The sequence below is a fragment of the Bubalus bubalis genome, chromosome 3 (genome assembly GCF_019923935.1).
Source record: "Bubalus bubalis isolate 160015118507 breed Murrah chromosome 3, NDDB_SH_1, whole genome shotgun sequence".
Lineage (NCBI taxonomy): Eukaryota > Metazoa > Chordata > Mammalia > Artiodactyla > Bovidae > Bubalus > Bubalus bubalis.
The window spans coordinates 39869874-39889781 of NC_059159.1; the positions used below are offsets into that span (position 1 = coordinate 39869874).

Genomic DNA, 19908 nt, shown 5'->3' on the forward strand with positions numbered 1-19908 from the left:
CTTTATTACAGAGTCGTATACATACAGGAAAGGGCCTGTATCAAAGCCATACAGTCTGATAAATTGTCACAGTAAGCAAACTGTGTAGTCCAGCGGAACTGGTTTTTGACTTGCCGTTTCTGTGCTTCCCTTTCCTTTGCACTCTAAACTTACAGTCTCCCTATACATTGAATAGGAACAGTGAGAGGGATAAAGCACTGTAAATAAGTTTGGAAAAAGTTAATGCTCGTGATTTCCCCGCCTTCTGGCGTGCCCAGGATTGATTTTCTTTGTTGAGAGAGGATAAGGAGAGCACAGAGGAGAACTGCATCAAAGATAAGACATTTGAAAGTGTTTGCCATGTCTTTTGAACCAGATATTTTGAGTATGGGAACCAGCACCCAAAGGATATGACTGACAGAAAACTAGATGGAAGCAGGCCTTCCTCCAGTCACAGTGAAACTGAGTCTGTCACCAAAATTGCTGTGGTTTTCAGCCTTGATGTTGAGCACGCTGGCTATTGGGGGAACAGTGACATCACAGCCTGTCTGCTCCTGGAGATGCTTGGGCCCAGCTGGGATGTGGCATCCCTCACATTCTGTGTTGCACGTTTATAGCCTTGTCTTTGGTGTCTAGGTAAATGCCAGGCAACGTCAGCTCATGTTGTCATCCATGTGTAACCCATTTTTATTTCAGCCGTTTTCTTCCCCAGTCTACTGCTGGCTGCCAGTGAGGTGTAGAGGTGCCTCTGCTGATAAAGAACAGATACAGAAGTTCACATCCAAACCTGAATAACCATTTTTAACTTGAAACACTTTTCCTAGGAGTCGATGGGCCAGAATCCTTTCCTTATTTGGTGCCTTGCTCAAATCCGAAGCTCATGTGAGGTTGTCAGAGCTCCCTGTCATGCTGGCTATTTGCTTTTTCAGTGCCCATGGCAGAATGGTTTGTGAAACCTTCTTTGTGACCACATCTTTCTTAAACCAAACCCTCGTTCTCCTCTGGGTTCTTAGACGAGTTCTTACTCCTCCCTTTCCTGAGAGATTCAGGGGTTTTCCTGTATTGTGGTAGGTGGTAGGCGTGGGGGTGGAGGGGGTATGTTTTCAGACATTTTTTTCCAGACTTTGCACAGTCCCTTGGTGATAGTCTGTAAATGCACTTGTCTTCTTTGACTCTTGAAGAACTACTTCCTTATTAAACAGGCGGATTGGGGATTTGTCTAGAAAAATGTTAGGGTTTTTATTTTACTAGTTTTATTACTGCTATTTTACTGACATGGAGAATAAGCTTTTATTCGCTTTTCTCACTTTTCTTTTTTCTCCCTCCTGGCCGGCGATATCCTCGGGTGTAGTTGTTAAGTGCTTCCACCAACGTGCATGATACGATCTGGACTGGAAATGTCTACTTCCCTTCATGTGCAAGACTTGTCTCTTGTTTGGACCACTGGTCTCTCAGTGAATGATACCCGAGCCACTGATGGGTTTTTGTTTGGGGTTGCCTTAGCTTTTGGCCTTTAGAAACATCCTCAGTGTCATTCCTGGTTCTGCCAAAAGGTTGCCTATTTTATTTTAAGGTGAAAGATGAAGAGCTCAGAGTCTGGAAGCAGACTTGGGCTGGTCATTTAACCTCTCTGTGCTCAGTTTTCTCATCTGTAACATAGAAATAATAGTAGTACTTATCTCACAGGATTGTGGAGAGGTGAAATGAGCCGATAGTCCTAAGGTGCTTAGAAATGTGCCTTACACGGAGAAGGTGCTGGGGAAGTTTTAACTGTCACTAAGGCAGCTGACCGTAACACTTGCTTTGTTTGGCTAGGCGAACTTGAGCGCTCCGTGTCTGAATTGTGTCTGAGTAGCTTGAGGGTACTTTTAACTCCTAAAGCACAGAGCAAGCTCTGTAAATTTAACCTGTCCTTAGTTGGGAGCTGCCCCCAAGCTTCTGAAAGGTGCAAATAGTTAAAATCAGCTATTAGGCCACACTTCACGCTGTGTGAATTATATATTTGGGCAGAAGAGTAGAGTGGTTCCTCCAGTCCTTTGCTCCCTTGGCTGAGCCTCACTTGTGCCTCAGGATGTGTGTCTTTTCCTGCTACCAGGGAGTACACCAGAAATTGTGAAAGTGGGGAGTATTGTAATTTTAGAGCAAACTCACATCCATCCATCTCTTTAGCCCACTGTCCATCACTGTTGATCATTTCTTGTCCTGAGATATAGAAACGAATCATTCACTAAAGGACATCAGCCTAGAGCAGAGCTGACCACTGTGGTAGCCACTAGCCATATGTGGTTGCTTAATTGAAATGAAATAAAACTAAAAATTCAGTTTCTCAGTCACAGAAGCCACCTTGCACTCATTTCCCACCTGTGGCCAGTGGCTACTGTATTGGTCAGTGAAGATTAGGAATATTTCCATCACCGTGGAGAAATGCTGTGGGCAGAGCTGGTCTAAAGACAGATATGTATGTGACTAAGATGTACCATGAGACCCAGAATCACAGAGGCATGTGAAACAGTCTCTGTGTCTAGAGGATAAGGTGTCAAGCTCAGCCTGGAGGTAGGGTTTGGGAAGAGGGATTTAAGCAAGGAAAGGTAGGGCTTTGTTAGACATATTTAATAGAAAGGAGTGCATGCGAAGGCATTAGACAGAGACTGGGTGTGGCAGCAGGGAGAACACGCTGAGTTGAGGGCACCTCTGTCAGCAAGAGGGGAGGCAGGAGGAACAGCCAAAGACCAGACTGGACAGGCTGTTTGTTCGCCACGAATTTGCAGGTCACTTTGTATGAGCCCGCTGGCCGTGGTGAACAAAGTCCACAAAGCCGTGATATGTGCGTACAAATCGGCAACGAATACTAAAAAAGAGCTACGTAAACCAGAACAGCAGTTCTCAAACTTTGCTGTACAGTACAGTCACCTGGGAAGCTTTTAAAAATCCTGACGCCCAGGTTTCACTGCCTCACCGGTTAAATCAGAAAGAATATCTGAAGATAGAAGCCAGGCATTGTATTTTTCAAAAATTCATAGGCAATTCCAGTGAACTGTAAAGGTGGGGAACTGCTGGGCTAGAGGGTCAGGATGGCCACCATACCCTCCTTCCACATGTCCTCAGAGGGACTGTGCTTGACACGTTCAGGAATCAGGAAGCTGCAGGAGCGGAGGAGGTAGATTATCACACAGGACTCTGTCGGCCATTGTAAGGACTTCGGCTTTTATTTTCACGTTAGCCGTGGTCTCTTCTTGCCCAGTCTCTTGAGCTGGAATATAGCAGATGGAGCAGTTACTCAGAATCAAAACCCTTAATTCCTGATAGTACTGTTTTTCTTTGAATACTTTTGGATTTTGCCAAATTATCCTCCAGAAAGGTGTGTGTGTGTGTGTGTACATATATATATATATATATACCTGCGCGCACACACACACACATATGTATTTAAACTTTTTATTTTATCTTGGGATGTAGCAGATTAACAACGCTATGATAGTTTTAGGTGGACAGCAGGACTCAGTCATACATACGTGTATCCGTTTTCCCCCAAATTCCCCTCCCGTCCAGGCTGCCACAGAACATTGAGCAGAGTTCCCTGTGCTGTACAGTAGGTCCTTGCTGGTTTCCATTTTAAATATGGTAGAGTGTACATGTCAATCCCAAACTCCCTGTCTCTTCCCCTCATTCTTACCCCCTGGTAGCCACACGTTTGTTCTCTTAGTCTGTGAGTCTGTCAGAGAGAGATTTAAATGCTCATGGTGATGAGTATGTTATTTCCCTCCAGCATTAATATTAGTACCGGACTGTTTTTCTTGAGTTTTTTTTCTGTGTATTACCTGGATAATCTATCTTACCATTATCAAATCTGTATATTTTAATAGATTCTTCAACAGTCATTTACTGAATACGAATTAAGTACAAACACCATGCTAGGCTGTTTAAAAATATTATTGAAAGGAAATAAGAGAATTTCCAGTTTATTTCTAAAGATGAAATCTGTGTTTCACTTAGTTTGAGTAAGACCTCTACATGATTCTAAAGACTTCTACTTGGTCTGGGCCACTGCTGGTCTCTGTAAATTGAGTTACTTAGAACTGGAACCGTTGGGAATTAGGGACAAAGGATCATTTGAGCATGGAATGATCGTTTTCTTTGTCTTCCGTCTTTTTTCTCTGTTGCCTCTGGAGGATTACAGCAGTTTCTAAACTGGTCTTCTGGCCTCTGAACACTTTTATCTTGCCCCTCCCCCCCAAAAAAAAGCTAAAATTTCTAAACAGTAGCCGGAACGTCCTTTTAAAATTAGAGCTTTGCTTATGTCACTACCCTGCTCAAAACCATTCAGTGACTTGATCAAGATCAAACTCTTTAACAGCGACTTCTGCAACTTGGCGCAGCCTATTTCTCCAGCCGCCTCCTTGCAGAATCACTCACCTGGCCAGGCCAGTGTGCCACTCTTGGGAGCATCACTCACGCTGTCTTCTTTGCTTAAGACACATAGACGTGACTCTTCAATCTACTTTTCCTCGGACATCTCTGATGCTTCTACTGTGGAAATAGACAGCATCCTATACTTGCCCAATCATGGTGCTCTATAATTGTGTTACCCACCGAGCAGAGATTCTCTCTGCTTTGTTCATAGTTCATGCACGGTGTCATGTACCTAGACGATGGCAAGTCAGTTTTTGTTGAATGAATGAATGAGTGGGGTGGACACAGGGTGAGAAGGACCTCACTCACCATCATCAACACACTACTGACCCATTCATTTAAAAGATGGTTTGAACTTGTGTATGTGCCTTTGGAAAGCTATTTTCTAGTCACCCACCTGACCACCAAGTAGGCGCTTCAGCCCTTCCTCTTCTCTCCCACTTTGTGCAGATACAGAGTTGTCCCAGTTCCCCCATTTTTTTGAGTGGATGGGCATGAGAGTTCCCAGACTCTTTGAGAGAGATGAGTCAGAAAGAAGACTCATTCAGAAAGTAACTCAGTCAGAGCAACAGTGCTGCCCTTTGGCTGAACTTTCTCTCTTTCCCTGTGTACCTTGAGATGCTAAGTTAGTGGCACTTCTGAGCTCTAGGTTGTCAGACCACACAGCACAGGGATTCATAAACCTTAGTCTGGCACTTTCCCTTGATTAGGGTTGTTTTGGGAGAACTTCTGGCCCCCTGGCCCAAGTGAAATGCTGATTGGGCTTGGATGTGTTGTGTTTTCACCGGGCCCCTTAGCCCCATAGTGGCTTCCAAGCTGGAAGCCTTGAGACCCCATCCATATTTCTCTCTAGCTTGCGGGGCATTTGAGGTCAAAAGCTGTGGGAGCAGCAGTCTTTGGCGTTTGGTGTGTTTTGTGCTGTCATCACAGAACAGGATGGTGTTTGCTGAGAAGCCGGCAAGAGAGATTCAATTTAGTTAGAACTCTGCATCTTTGGGCTTTTAGAATTGGAAGGAGCACTGTGGATTGGTGATTCCCCTGCTCTGGTAGGTGGGAGGGTAGCTGCCAGAACTTCCTGGGGGGTGGCGCTTCTTTTAAAACAGCCCAGGAGCATCATTGCTGTTTCCACTGTGTGTGGTAGCCCTCAACTGTTGTGCAGATCCAAACATTTTTTGAGATCCCAGTGTTACAGATGAGCCCAGGGATCAGCAAGCTTTTTCTGGAAAGAACCAGATAGGGTTTTAGGCTTTGGGACATACACTGTCTGCTACAGCCACTCAGCTCTGCCTTCATAGGGGGAAAGCAGCCACAGACAATATGAAACAAGCAAGTGTGATGTGTTTCAGTAGAAGCCTATTTGTGGACCCAAACATTTAAACTTTATATGATTTTCATGTGTCATGAAAAATTCTTTCGATTTTTTTCAGTGGTTAAAAAACATAAGAACCACTCTTCGCTCATGGACCATACGAAAAAAACCTTTGGCCATAATTTGCTGACCCATGATCTAGCCCAGGGTTTCCTAGTCTGTCTGTCTTTCAGAATTACCTGGAGACATTTTCAAAATGCTGACTCCGAGGCCGCTTCTCCCCTCCCTGAGGACTCTGATCCTGAAGGCTTGGGGAATCTGTATTTTTTACAGAAGGCCTTCTTGTGATGTGTACATGGTCAGGGGTGTGGAATTGCTGATACTCATCTCACCCAGCCTTCTCATTTATTTTTTGTCTGCATCACTGAAAACCTTTATTACATTTTATACTGAGTATTATTCCATTGTATGGATAGAGACCACATTTTATTGGTCTGTTCATCAGTGGATATGTTTTTCCGTTCTTTGGCTGTTGTGAATAATGACCTATGAACATCTGTGTGCCAGTTTTTGTGTGGACATATGTGTTTGTTTCTCTTGGGTATATACCAAGGGGTGGGATTGCTGGGTCATACGGTCACCTCCTCCTTCCTTTGTACACACTTGCGTCTTAGGACGTGATCTCCCCCCTACCGGCGCTCACACGCCTGCCTGTCCTGTCCCTCTGTGAGCTTCCTTCGCCTTGAATGCCCTGCTGAACCCAGCACCTGCACGTGTGTGTGTTCTCAGTTTCCCACTCACGTCCAGCTCTTTGTGACCCCGTGGACTGCAGAGATTGTCCGAACTGTCCATGGGATCCTCCAGGCAAGAATACTAGAGTGGATTGTCATTTCCTCCTCCACAGCCTTCTCATCTTATTGTTGAAGAAAGAGCCTTAGAAATTTTATGTGACTTGTCAACAGTTGTATAGCAAATCAGTGGCATAACCAAAATTCAAACCCAGGTCTTGAACCCAGTTCAGTGATCTTTGTTCAAACTGTTCTATACCACTTCCTACCCCCGTAAACAAATAAGCCATAAATACAGAATAGTCACAGATGCGTGACTCTTTCTCTTTTCTTTAAACCTAGTGCCAGTCACCCTCCCGAGAGCCAGCCGGTACTCTGAGCTCGGCTGTCCCCCTGCTCACCGGGTTTTCCGGAGCTGACTGCTGATTTGCCGTTTAGCCCCATTTCCCTCTGGTCTGCTGGCTCTAAGTAGGAGAGATAATGAAGCAATACCAAGTAAATTGCTTTCATGTAAGACTTTGTTGAGGCAGCACTAAGCTGCTGTGTGAGAGTGAGAACTGTTTGAAGGGGTCCGTAGTTTTAAGAGGCATGTTTTACACTTGAGTTCACATGGCTCCAGTCCAGCCATTTAAGTAGGACATCGCTACATGGAGCTTGGGCTTAATTAGAGCTAATTGAGCTGTCATCCTGCCCAGAATGGTCCAGGGGAGAAGAAACTGAAGGTGAGGAGTAATTCACCATACCTGCTCCACCTCCGCCTCAGCGGGGCTCTTTGGGATTTGAGGATTGATTTTTGTGGTTTGCTCTGTCTTGTCCCTACAAGGCATCTGAGTCTTGCCACCTGACTTGCCTTTACATTGTTCTTCATCTATATCCTGGAAAGAGGAATCCCGGACGTTCTAATGAACAGTTTTGTTCCTACTGTATGGCAGTTATACTGCTGACTTACCCATCGGCTTCCACGTTCTACATCCTCACTTTCTCTATCATCTTCTTAGATCTCCCCGCCACAGACTTTCCTGCCTGAGGGACAGTGACAGTAAGGGAAACACGGTCCTCCTGTCACCCTCAGAGTCACAAGGCCTTGTCCTAGGTTTCGGGGCATAAATGGGGAGTTGGCAAGTTCATATGTTATTTGCTTACCTTTTATTCTTGGACCACAAGTTCTTTGGCTTTGAGGACCCTGTCTTGTTCATCTGCTCTTGCTTGTGCCTGGCAGGGGGCACTGGGGTGAAGGTGGGCGGCTTCATGTCTGTGCTCACAGTCCTCTCCACCCTGTAATCTCCGCACTTTAGGGAGGTGATAACTGGGCTTTGATGGCAGGCTCTGAGAGTCCTTGACTATTTCTAACAGGTACCGTTGAAACTTGGCCTTCACCCATGTTGTGTCATATCAACGGGTATAGAGCCCCCTTTTAAAACAAAACTTTTTTTTTTTTAATTTTTAATACTTGGTATATAAAAAGTAGAGGCATTCCAGATGAATAAATTAGAGAATGATAGTTTATATTTCCCCAAACCCTTTAAAGATGCATGCTGGAGTTCCTCTTAATATCAAGTTTTCTCCTACTGTCCTTAAAATGATTAACTTTTCAGATATTCAGTTTTCCATACAGCTCTTTCGAAGGAGGAACAGCTCTCTGGAATTGAAATTGGGCATATTTCAGAGTCCTCTCCTCTGGTGATACCTCGCTGCCTCTCAGCTTCTTTCTCTTTCCTTGCTCTGCAGTTCACAGAGCACTCAGGGAATTCTGAGTGCTGATAACCACCACAGGCATAAGACATTAACTCCTCAGAATGCTTTAATTTGTATTATTTCGTTTTATCCTTTTAGCTCTGAGTTAGGTGACATCAGTGGTAGAAATTCCATTTTACAGTTTAAGAACAACCCAAACCATTTTAACTCATAATCCCATGGTTAATGGCCGGTAGACTTTACTGTGAGCGTCGTACCCACTATTAGTGTCTCTTTGGGTCATTGCTTTTAGATGGTATAGAAGACTCAGGTGTCCACAGTGAGTTGGTTTTGGACTTTGAACCAAAGAGCCAGGCAGCCTTTAATAATTCTAACACCTTCTCTCAGCGCTAACACCCAAGAAGCATTTTTGGTTTCTGGTGACCAGTATGTAATTGCACAAGGAAGGTCTGGAGGCAGATAGCCTCACCATACGAGGAGAAGCAGTTCTTTCTCCACCTGGGAGACCATCCGAGTGCCCTGTTAAGAATCGAGAAGTTTTAAATGTGAGGCCAGTCCAGGGTAATGTGTTGGAGAGAGAGGAAGCTCAGACTGAGACCTTCCTTACTGTGGACTTGGTGTCAGTTAAGTTGTCCTAAAGTTCTGCCTCAGCACTTGCTGACTTCGTGTTGATATCTACGATGACGCTTAGTCCCAATTTAATCGACGTGGAACAAATCTACTCAGAATAGCATGCTTTACCTCTCTCTACAATGTATCTACATTTTAGCTCCTTTCCTGCTCAGAATATTGGTGACAAATAGAGAGAAACTATATTTAGGGTAGCAGGTACTTTCAGACTAAAAATAAAGCAGTGGTTCTCATTAACCAAGGTCAGAGAGAATGTGTGTGTAGTTTGAGTTTGCTAAGATTCCCTTCACTGTCACTAGTTGAGAAACAATGCATCGAAATCCGCTTTCTACTGGATACAGTTAAAATACACTAATGGCAGGTGTGAACTCAGGTAAAATTAAGTCAGAGTCATCTGCTACCCTGAGGGTGAGACCTTTGGGAAATACCAGCTAGAATCACAGTTTTAAAAGAACCCATGGTGCGCTCATTTTATTGCAGGAGGCGTTGTGGGTCACGCAGTATGTTTCCTGCCTAATCGGTAAGGAAAATTGGAAGAGAAAACTGAACTACTCTTTTAGTGTTCTTCTTCCCTCATCAGCCCTTCATGAATAAGCTCACCAGTTCTCTTCCTGAGACAGATGGCAGTTTAAGGGGAGGAGAACTGTTTTGAAGTCAGAAGACCTGGGTTCAGGTTCTAACTCTGCCATATACTGGTTTACGTTGCTTCAGTTTTTGAGCTGTGTTGCGCTGGGGGATAATAACTGGCTTGAATGAAATGGGTTAATACCGTTTATCCAATGACCTTGTATGTATAAATATAACTGGTTATGGATGAGTTAACCAGTTTATGATTGACAGCTGGAAAAAGGGACAATTGAGTTAAAACAGGAATAGAGAAAAATATGTATTTTTATCTTTTTATTTTGAAATAATTTTATACCCATGGAAAAGCTATAAGAATAATACAAAGAACTCCTGTATATGCTTCACCTGGTTTCCCCAGTTATTAACATTTTACCACTTGCTCATTGGGAGAGGATGTTCAGCTGACAGTTGAATGTTTACAGCATGCTGAGCATGGGAGGTACTGTTATCTCCATTGTGTAGAAGGGAAATCTTTGGGAGGTTCCATTTGTTGTATCTCCATCGTGTAAAAGGGAAAACTTAGGGAGGTTACATCTGTTGCCTGAGACCCCGTAGCAGGTAAGTGGCAGAGGTTTGAGGGGTAAGTTTCCACTACCTTCCTTTGCATTCTAGGCCAGGCCTTGCCACTAACCATGGCAGAACCACTGACCATTCATTTTGCAGCAGTTCCTCATCTTTCCTTTCTGTTCGTGGAACCCAGTGTCCCCCCAGTCCTGACTCACCTCTCTATAGAGACAGGTTACCTTCCATAAAGTATCCTTTTTAACTCCAGAATTCGATGTTTGATCTGGTGTTGCTGATTAAATGTAATTCGTTTAAGCAAAAATAAAGACTGAGAGACTGAAGATTACTTGCAGTTTGTGGTTGAAGTCGCTGGTGAGGTGAGAATGCCCCCCTTTCCTCACACTCAGTTTCCGTGTGAAATTGGTGGCACTGCCACAATTTGATTGCTTTTCTCTTTTGCAAGAGTATAAGCCTTTTGGGCAGAGCATCCAGGGTGCTGGACCGTTCCTTGTCCTGAGCACCCACTCTTGAGGGATTCTTGATCCTTCTTCCTGTCTGGTTACAAGGCCCTGAGCACATTTCTTCCAGGAGACCAGGGAGGATGATAGGGTTTGATTCTGAGATTACTCCTACTGTCTTTGAAGTTTTTTCCCTCCCTTGTTTTGCTCAGAAGAATCTCTCTCCTAGTTTTTGACAGAAGTAGATTTTCTAGAACCTTGAATTGAGGTTGCAAATTTGGTGACTCATGGATGTGAGCCAGATATGGCTGGCAGATGCATGTTTTTGGCTTGCCTAATGTTTAAATTTTTTGTTGTTGTTAGTAGCTAACATTTAAAAGTCAGAGGATTTCACATAAAAAACCAGCACTCAGTTTTTATTTAAAAGAAGAAAAAAGAGAAAGATTTTAACTTTGGTTTTAAAAGCCAGAGAAATACAATTTGATGAGCTAGTTAGTGGTGGGTTTCCTTACCCTTGGTTTCCAAAGAAGAGTTTTGCTTTTGGGGTAGGTAGAAAAACAGCTTGTAAGTAAGAGTATGGACTTATGCAGGATCATCATTATTGCTGTCTTGCCCTTTTCTCTGTTTCATTTTCATTGTATGAGGCCAGAGTGACTTGTAGATGGCAGAGGGCGACAGGCATCTTGCTTTCTGCGCAGCTTGGCTGGTACTCAGTGCTTCGCTCCCTGCACTCAGGCACTGCTGCCAGCAGGGGGTGCTGTCTCCTCACTGAGCCTGCTGTCCTCTTGGCTCAGCTGAGCAGCAGCTGTTGGGCATGGGCTGTGGGTCTGTGTGAGAGTTTGGGCATGTTCATTTGGTTCCCATCCCTAGTGCCCACCCCTTAGACCCTGGCCAGGTTATTGTGTCACTAGGGACTCTGTTCAGTAACAGGAAACTGGGGAAAGTTTAATTGTTTTCTCCTCTCTCTTTTTCCCATGCAGCTGAACAAAAGGTTCATCCTCAGTTTTCTCCATGCCCATGGGAAGCTGTTTACCCGGATTGGGTAAGTGTGCAGGATGTTTATTTTATTTTCCTACATTACAAGTCATTTTGGAATTTAATATTGTTAGCAACTAGACTGTGTTTGTAACTGAGGGCACAGGGTGTGAATTCTTAGGGGCCTCCACCTTCCCTCCCCTTCCCTCCACTCACTCTCCTCCTGTGCTCATGAAGTTTGGGAAATGTTACTCTCCCCCCCTCTGACTCCCCTTTCTCTACCTTTATTAAAACCCCCTTTTAACCATAGTCTTTTTCCACCCCCCACCCCTAATCCCTCTGGGTTTCTCTTTCCTCTGCCTTCCGGCTCAGCCCCTAGTGAGCTCCTCAAGGAAGTCATGCTCAGTCCCTGGGTGCAGCTGCCAGGGGTCCTCCTTGGGGGAAAATACTATCCACTCACTTTCCCTTAAGGAGAAGGGAAAAAGAGTGGACAGTGATTTTTTTCCTCCAACAGTTTCTCCCCCTTCGAACCATACCCCTTCCTCCTGTGCTCAGTGTCTGGCACCATGTTGCTGAGCTCAGTCAGTGCTGAGACTTTTCTATAGTCTCACTGGCCACCATGGATTTCCAGATAAATCTCAGGGAAGGTGGTGTGTGGGAGACCCTGTCGTTTAGTGCTTTAAGTCTCTGGGGAGAGACCACGTTTCGGGTGTTCTTTTGGTGGGTCAGAGTTTCTCCTGACTGTGAAGCGGGCGCCCCTGTGCTGAGTGCTTCGTTACTCCAGGAGAGGACCAGGTGGCAGTGCCCGCAGGTCTTCTCTGCTTTGAATACATTCTGAGTTGGAGGTTTTCTGGTGAACTACCCTTTGAGGTGCTTGTTTAGACTCCAGTTGCCCCATTTGTTGTGTTTCCCTTTCGCTTTCTGTCATAACCTTATAAGTTTATCTCTAACGCTCTAGAAGGTTTCCTTAGTGGGAGAAGCTGAAAGGCTTCGTCCTGTTCGGAGGAACACTGTTGAACGTGTTGGCGGACTAGAAACTGTGCCTTTTACATACTCATGTATCATCAACCTGGGCAAGAGTGACGAGGATGGCCGTAGTCTTGAAATGACTTGGAAAACTTGGAGCAGTGCCAGTAGATGCCTGTCTGCTAGCAGATATACGTGTGAAATAACCACTCAGCAAAGGAAGCTAGGTCCCTCAGTAGCAACACCCCCCCCCGCCGCCCCCACGCCAGCTCTACTCTGGTGGGAGTTTTTGCTCAACACTGTTGTAACCCTAGTGCCTGGCATGTAGTTGATGCTCAGTAAATAGTTGTTGTAGGAATAAGTGAATCATTACAAGAAATGGGTAGATTGCAAAAGACTGGAGAGAAGGAATCTAGAATTCTTTTGGGTCATCGTAGACCCAGGCCAGTCACTAGTGAATAATGTGAAGCTGCAGTTTCAGGGTGGGTAAGACGATATTATTTCATACAATAGCACAGCATATCAGAAAAAACTACTGTACTACACTTAAAATAGGTGCTGTGATTCTTCATCTCTTTATTCTTTAAAAATTCTCATTAAAAAAAAAAATCTTTCCTTTAGTACCTTTGTTGTCAGCATCTTCTGTCTGTTTTTCCTTTTGCTCTGTTTGCCCTTTGAATGTTTATGTACCATGTTTGCTCTAAGGCACGATTTCTCAACCTCTGTACTACTGATATTTTGAACCTTATAATTCTTAATTGTAGGGGCTGTCCTGTGTTTAGCAGCATCCCAAGCTTCTACCCACTACAGGCCAGTAGCATCCTTTCCCTTCACCCCCAGGTGTGACAATTAAAATGTCTCCAGACATTGCCAAATGTTCCCTGTGGTGCAGAGTTGCTCCTGATTGAGAACCACTGCCATAGGCATTTCTCAGCTCTGTTAGAAACTTCTGGGACTAAAAAAGTTAAAAATCTTGGTCCAGAATATAGGAATGTTTAGGATATGTATATATATATTATATATGTGTTTTATATATATATATATATATATAAAATCAGATTATGCATTAGTTAAAACCCTATTTTTCCCCCTTTTAAATTTCTCATGTTTAGATGTATTTTGGAGGAAGTTTGGAAAAGAGTCGCCAATTATGATAAAAAAAAGCTCGAAATGATTTCTGAGAAGATAAATGAATTTTTTAAAAATAAGATAACCAAAGGTTTACTTAGAGACAGCTGTTGGGGGTACCCTAACTGTGTTTAACTATTAGAGTCATAAGCAAATAGTTTTGATTTCTGTGGGATGACAGCAAGAGAAAAATAGGCTTATGTTGCAGCTGGAGAGGTGTGGGTTATATGTAAGAAAATTTCACAGAGGGAAGGTGTTCAGGAATTTTCTTCTCTGTTGAAAAATGAGCAGATTATCTCATTTGTCAGAGGTGGTTTCCTGTGGTCCAGATTATTTTTCAAGATCTTCCATTCCTGCATATAACCAACTCTGTTGGCAAAAAGATAAGGCCGGTCTAGTTCCACCTTCATGAACACTGAGTTGTAGTGGTGTTCACATGAGGAAAATGCATGTAAATTCTAGGCACTTCAGCCCCTCAGTGAGTATTCCTCTTGTGCTCTCTTAGAGGTGAAAAGAGAATTGAGCCTCATATTTATTCTGGAAGGCAGAGAAACAGCAATAATTTTTCTATTGGAAAGAAAAAAAGCCCCAAACTATAGAAATCTGTAAGACCAGAAAAGCGATGAGCCCAAGCCACACACAGCAACATGGACTGCTGCCTAATTACCAAGAAGATGTGAAATGTGGGAGGCGTTGAAAACGAATTAAGAGTGAGGAGATTGTAATGGGGAGCAGCTGAAGACACATCCACTGTCCCGCCTGCCTGCTGAGAAAAGCCCCAGCAGCGTGGCCCTCCCAGTCTTCGTCTTCTCTGGGCCCGTGTTCCCTGCTGCATCCGTGTGCACTTGAGGTCCTACTGTGTGCCACACCAGTCTCCTTTCTCTCAGCAGCTGGCAAAAAAAAAAATTCCAAGTGTTTGATGGAATCAGGTGCCAAAAAGAGTTTGTTTTTCTCTGCTGACTAGTTCTAAGACCTCGAGAGGGAACGAGTCAGAGCGTCTGTGGGCTCTGGTTTCCTTATCAGTAGTTTAAACAGATGAGCTCCAAGGTCTGTTCCAGTCCTTATGTTCTATAGCCCCGTGATTTTTGTTTCTCGTGGCTACCCTGTCACACGGCTGAGTTGTTTGGTTTGGTTTGATTTTGCTATTGGTTTGCTCCTATCTTGTACAGTTTTTAAAAATCAAGATGTTAAGAAAAATTAGGGAGCCTGATTCTTTTCCGCAAAGAATACTGTCAGGCCAGCTCTGTTCCCCAGTATCTGAGAGATTGGGTCCTGCCCCGTTAGTCACTGTCTGAGTCACTCCCGGGTCTGGTCCCAGTACTGTCTGAAAGACTGGTTTCTTAAAACTGCCATTCACAGGAGACTAGGTGTCTCTCGAGATCTCTTCAGAAAGCGATCACTTCAGCCGGAGAAATGCACATCCTACAAGTGATCATACAGTTTTAAAAGACAGGGCCAGAGTCCTCCCGGGCTCAGGGAACAGAATCGGGCAGGAGTGCTGTGTGGCTCCTGACAGACACTGGCTCTCCCGGGGAGGGGCCCAGCGGACCTGCCTTGGACTCCTCTGAGGGGGTCAGGAAGCTGGCCATCTGTAGACTTCGGACTTGTGACGAAGAGAATAATTTAGCTTCCCATTGTAGCCTAGGTTGAAGTTGCCACTTTAGTTTTTTACTTGCTTGCCGAGTCATGCTCTTTGCACACTTTCAAGATCTCTTGGAATTCAAAGACTCATGTGTTTATTTTGGACTTCGAATTGTTAAAAATATTATGTTTGTGTCTTGATTTACTTTTAAAACTAGAAGTGTATTATATACAAAAGCCAGAAGTATCCATCGTAGGGGAAATCTTTTTACCGTATACAGTGCTCGTTGTAAAATATTTAGAAAACCCAGCAAAAAGAAGAAATAAAAAATTATTCCTATTCTCACTATCCAGAGATAACTATCCACTGTTAACACTTGATGTATATTTTTATCTTCTCTTCCATACATCACACACATGCATTCTCTTATTTATTTTTTATAAATATCTATAAAAGGGATCACATTAAACTACTTTAAAACTGTCTTCAGTTAATATATATTAAACTTAAAAACAATCTAATACAGCTTCTAAAAAATATAATTCAGTTGTATGGATATGCCATCTTAATTATTTGTTGTTGTTGGACGTTTTAGGCTGCTTCCAGGTTTTTGCTGTTATAAATTGCCATCTTTTTATGCTTTCTCATCTCTTTCTCTATTGCTGCTACTGCTGCTGCTTCTTGTGTAAAACTTTTACAATTATTACATAAGTAATATATAAAAATCTCCTTGTAAAAGTATAGTGTGCTTTTCTAAAATTGCTTTCAACTCTTTGCCAACCCCTGTGCCCTCCAGAGAGATGATGCTGGATACCAGGTTGTGTATTCTTTAGACCTTTTTATTGCATTTGCATAATTACTTATGTAGCCATAAAAACCATCATTTTATTTTGTGGGTTTTTTTCCTAAACAAATTGTATTCTGTCATTATCCCAGTGTTAGTATAATTTTCATTCTGCAATATGGGGTGGAGCAAAGAGAAGGAAATAAAACTACTTACAGGTAATTGGAGACCAAAACCAGAGAGCATTTTGGTTACAAAATTGGGCTCGAGAAACGCCGTTATTGAGCTCTGAGGAAGAATCTTTTATCTGCGTGTCCTTCAGTTGTTGCCTCACAAAGCTGGTGTTGTCTGAGAACTTCATCTTCCCTCGTATCTGAGAATTGGAGTTACTCTAACTCATACCCTTATGCATTTGATTTCTTTTTCTTTTGTTTTAATCATTGTGAACTAGTTGAAAGGTGAACAGCAAATTTTTTTTTTTTTTTTTTTTTAAACTTAAAGACGATGTGGACATTTGGCCTGGTGCTCGTTTGAGCCTTAAGTCTGACCTAGGGAGTGATAATGGCTGTGTTTCAATTCCCATCCTGGGAAAGAGTCTTCCTCAGACACAGCCTCGAAGCAGGACCGTCCCACGTGACACTTCTGTCGTGTCGTTCGGTGCTGGCTCTCTACCGCCTTTCAACACAGAGACACATGGCTCCGAAACTCACCCGGTGTGGCTGCTTTTCAAGCAGAGTGAACTCTGCGATTCTCGTAATGAGAAGTGCTAGCCCCCTCCCCACCTCCGACCAGAAGGAGTGCTGCACAGTGTCAAGGTTTAAAATGAAACCTTTGTTACAGCCCAGGGGGAAAAATGGATCCAGTCCAGCCCCAAACATATCACTCTCTGCCATTCCAAACCGACCAAGAGTTTTAATGGTTCTGAAACTTTTTAGAGGTGGGAGAAAATCAGTGTGTTTTGGTTGTTTTGTTGCTGTTGGGTGGTGGCGGCAGGAGTGTGGGGTGGGGTGGCACTTGAAATGGCATGTGGGGGCAAGGAAGCAAATGCCTGGCATGTTTTGTGCCAATGAAAACGAGGACAGCTCAGCAGAGAAGGGCACTGGAACGTAAACTGTAATTGACCTGTAACTGTGGCATGACTTCTGGGTGCTGGGGGGTCAGTCGCAGGAGTTGCCTCCAAGGGCGAGGAATGAAGCTTGCCAGGCTTTCAGAAGGCTGTGGAGTTTTCTAGCCTGGGGAGGGTGCTTACTGCACACCCGAGAAAGGGTCGAGGTTCAAGTGAAAGCAGAAGCACCTTTCCCTGGGACTCGAGACTGTGTTGTATCCTTTGAGGAGGATTCCCTTCCCTGTGGCTTTCCAGAAGCTACTTATTAATCCAAGCTGGAGCTCTTCCTCATCCTCCTCTCCCCTCACCCCAGTACACATGCAGTGGACCACAAGCAGTTTGCTCGCTTGTGAGGGGGTGTGAGGATGGATGAAAAGATACTCTGGTGACCGTGAATTGTTTGACATGACCCTCAGGCCCATGTGCTTGGTTTTTTTCTCTCTCTAGCACCGAGTTTGAATTTGCTTTTTATTTCTGAGGACTTCAGCTGTGGTTTGTTCCCCTTGCCAGAGGAGCTCCAGGCATGCACCACTGTTCTGTGGCCACGTTTGGCAAGCAGTGGTTTGAATGACCTCTCCTTAGGAGCGCCGGGTCACTGGCTAGATTTCTGCCTCCCTACATTACAGGCTCTTCCTGTATTGGGAGTGGCAGTTGGCCAGGGCATTATATTTCCACTGGCCTGAAAACATACAGACCCTGATGAGCAGAGCCCTTGTGAGAGGGAGGAGGACAGCAGCTCAGGAAAGGCCGAAACAGATCATCGGGGCCCCCGGTCGAGGGGTTCTCCAGGGGACATTTGGGGTCCTTATGTGGAACGATTCATGTGCTGGTCCCTAAGTTGACAGCAGCAGAACTGCGTCTGAGAGCCTCTCTGAAGTGAAGCTTTGAGTGAAGAATCTTTAGATTCACAAACCTCTTCCTAGAATATGGTTTTCATACTGGAGAGTTTGGGGACTATTCTGGCCTTAGAGCTTAAAGGAAATTTGTTCACTATTTAGAAAAACTGATGGTTTCAGAGAGAAACTTTGATTTCAGCTTGAATCCAGTTATTGCCAGAGGTTAGGAAATAGCATACCAAAGCGTAATAACTCATGGTGATTTATCCAAAAAATTGAGTTGTTTCCATCTCTAAACCCTGAACACGTCTTTCTTTTAAATTTGTTCACAACCTTAGGGTACCCGGAAGGTTTGTGAAGGCAAAGAAGCATCCTAGGTGTTAGCTGTCTGCTTTCTGAGAAAGAAAAAGAGAAAGAGGGAGGGAAGAAAGGAATGAATGAGTGCGTGTGTGTGTGCGTGCACGCACTGAGTGCTCTCGGGAATATGCCTCACTGATGGGCTGGCTGTGCTTGTAGGATGGAGACGTTCCCTGCAGTGGCTGAGAAGGTCCTCAAGGAGTTCCAGGTGTTGCTGCAGCACAGCCCCTCTCCTATTGGAAGTACCCGAATGCTACAGCTTATGACCATCAACATGTTTGCTGTACACAACTCCCAGTTGAAAGGTAAGGAACATCCAGTTTCTTAATCTAGACAGATAAAGATTAATCTGTCTTCTTTCCTGTGCTGCCATGCCACTGCAGAGTCTCACACACACACACACCCCCACACACACCCACACCCACCCACCCACCCCTTCCTCTTTTCCTCCATCGCCTTTCAGATCTTTCATGTACCCTCCGAAATCCGTATGACTCTCTAGTGCTTGGGTGGGATGGTTGGAGGGAATCATGGGTATAGAGCTTAATTTGCAAACCCAGAGACGCTGCTGCACATCTGGCTGTGCTGAAGGCAGCAGCAAGGCCTCTCGGAGGCTGCAGACCCAAAGCCTGTCCCGGGGGGGAGGCATGGCTGAAATGTTTCATTGCAGAGACCATACGCTTGGCAGGGATGGGGAATAGCTGTTTCTGGACTAATGTACCCTGTTTGTTCAATATGGAAAAGTCTAGTTCCCTATGGGATATCCCTTGTGGGAGTCTGCCAGGGAGTAAGAACAGAGAATTGATGAGCTTTGGTGACTCAAATCTGGAAGCAAAAAACTCACCAGCCCCAGAGTTTGGCACATGTAGTGGTATGCATTCTGAGATGCTTTTCTGAACACTGGGTGTTTTTTTTTTTTGACATGAGGTGGGAGGTGGGGAAGGAGAAATGGGGGAGGGGCTGATTGGTAGGATTTGTAAATGTTCTGGTGACCAGGTCACAGTGGAAGGATGTTAACCGGATCCCTTCCCCTCTCTCCACCCCACTGAGGTAAGGATGATGTGGTTTGACTTGATGGAAATCTGTAGCCTGGAGGTGACATTATTTTGTGTGTTTGTTTGCAAAGACTTGGTCCATGCTGCCAAAAAATCATTTCAGAGCCTCAACAGAGAGTGTCTGGTCTCAGGATTAGAAGGTTGTCACCTGCAATCCCAGGAAGTGGGAATTCCCTTACAGAGACTCCATTGTAAAGCAGACCTAGTGTTTCTGGACAGAGTCTCGCTGGTTCCTTCATGGCACCTTTTCTTAGTGGTCTCTGTCACTCTGAAGTTGATTTATTTCCCTTTCCCATTTGTATTTAGGGTTGTTCAGCCTGCTCTGGTCAGGTCGGGGGGTGTTCTCCCTGGTGAGCAGGCAGCTACGCTTTCCCCTGAAACTCGGCTTCTCTGGGGACTCCGCCAGGCCCTCTGCTGGTTTGCCTGGGCTTTCTGTCACATCTGAAGCCTAGAGGGAGTTCTCCTCTCATGCGTCTGCCGCAGAGTCCACAGCTCCTTGCAGAAGGTGAAAGGCCCAGGTTTAGGTGCCATTTTGAACTTCTCTGAATATGTCCGGGAACACCACTGAGAAAGCACGCGGTCCTGAGGGGCAGTGGTGGTTCCAGGAAGGAGGAAATAGAGTTTGTAAAGGGTGGTGAGGCGGTCAGTCCGGAGGGGAGGGAACTCTATCCCTTCCTCATCGCTTGAGGGTCTCGAGCGTTGGGCCAACGGGTGGGAAGC

At 44.6% G+C, this 19908-nt stretch overlaps 1 protein-coding gene across 7 annotated transcripts in view; it reads left to right on the forward strand.

Moving 5' to 3' along the window:
* The window catches only part of SMG6 (SMG6 nonsense mediated mRNA decay factor), a 201532-nt gene that overhangs the window by 35186 nt on the left and 146438 nt on the right, over positions 1–19908 (forward strand). For all 7 annotated transcript variants that reach the window (XM_044939454.2, XM_044939453.2, XM_044939451.1 and 4 more), the window contains 2 exons: positions 11381–11442; positions 18293–18438. In XM_044939454.2, coding sequence (XP_044795389.1) covers positions 11381–11442; positions 18293–18438 — 208 coding nt within the window. The remainder of the gene's footprint in view (positions 1–11380; positions 11443–18292; positions 18439–19908) is intronic.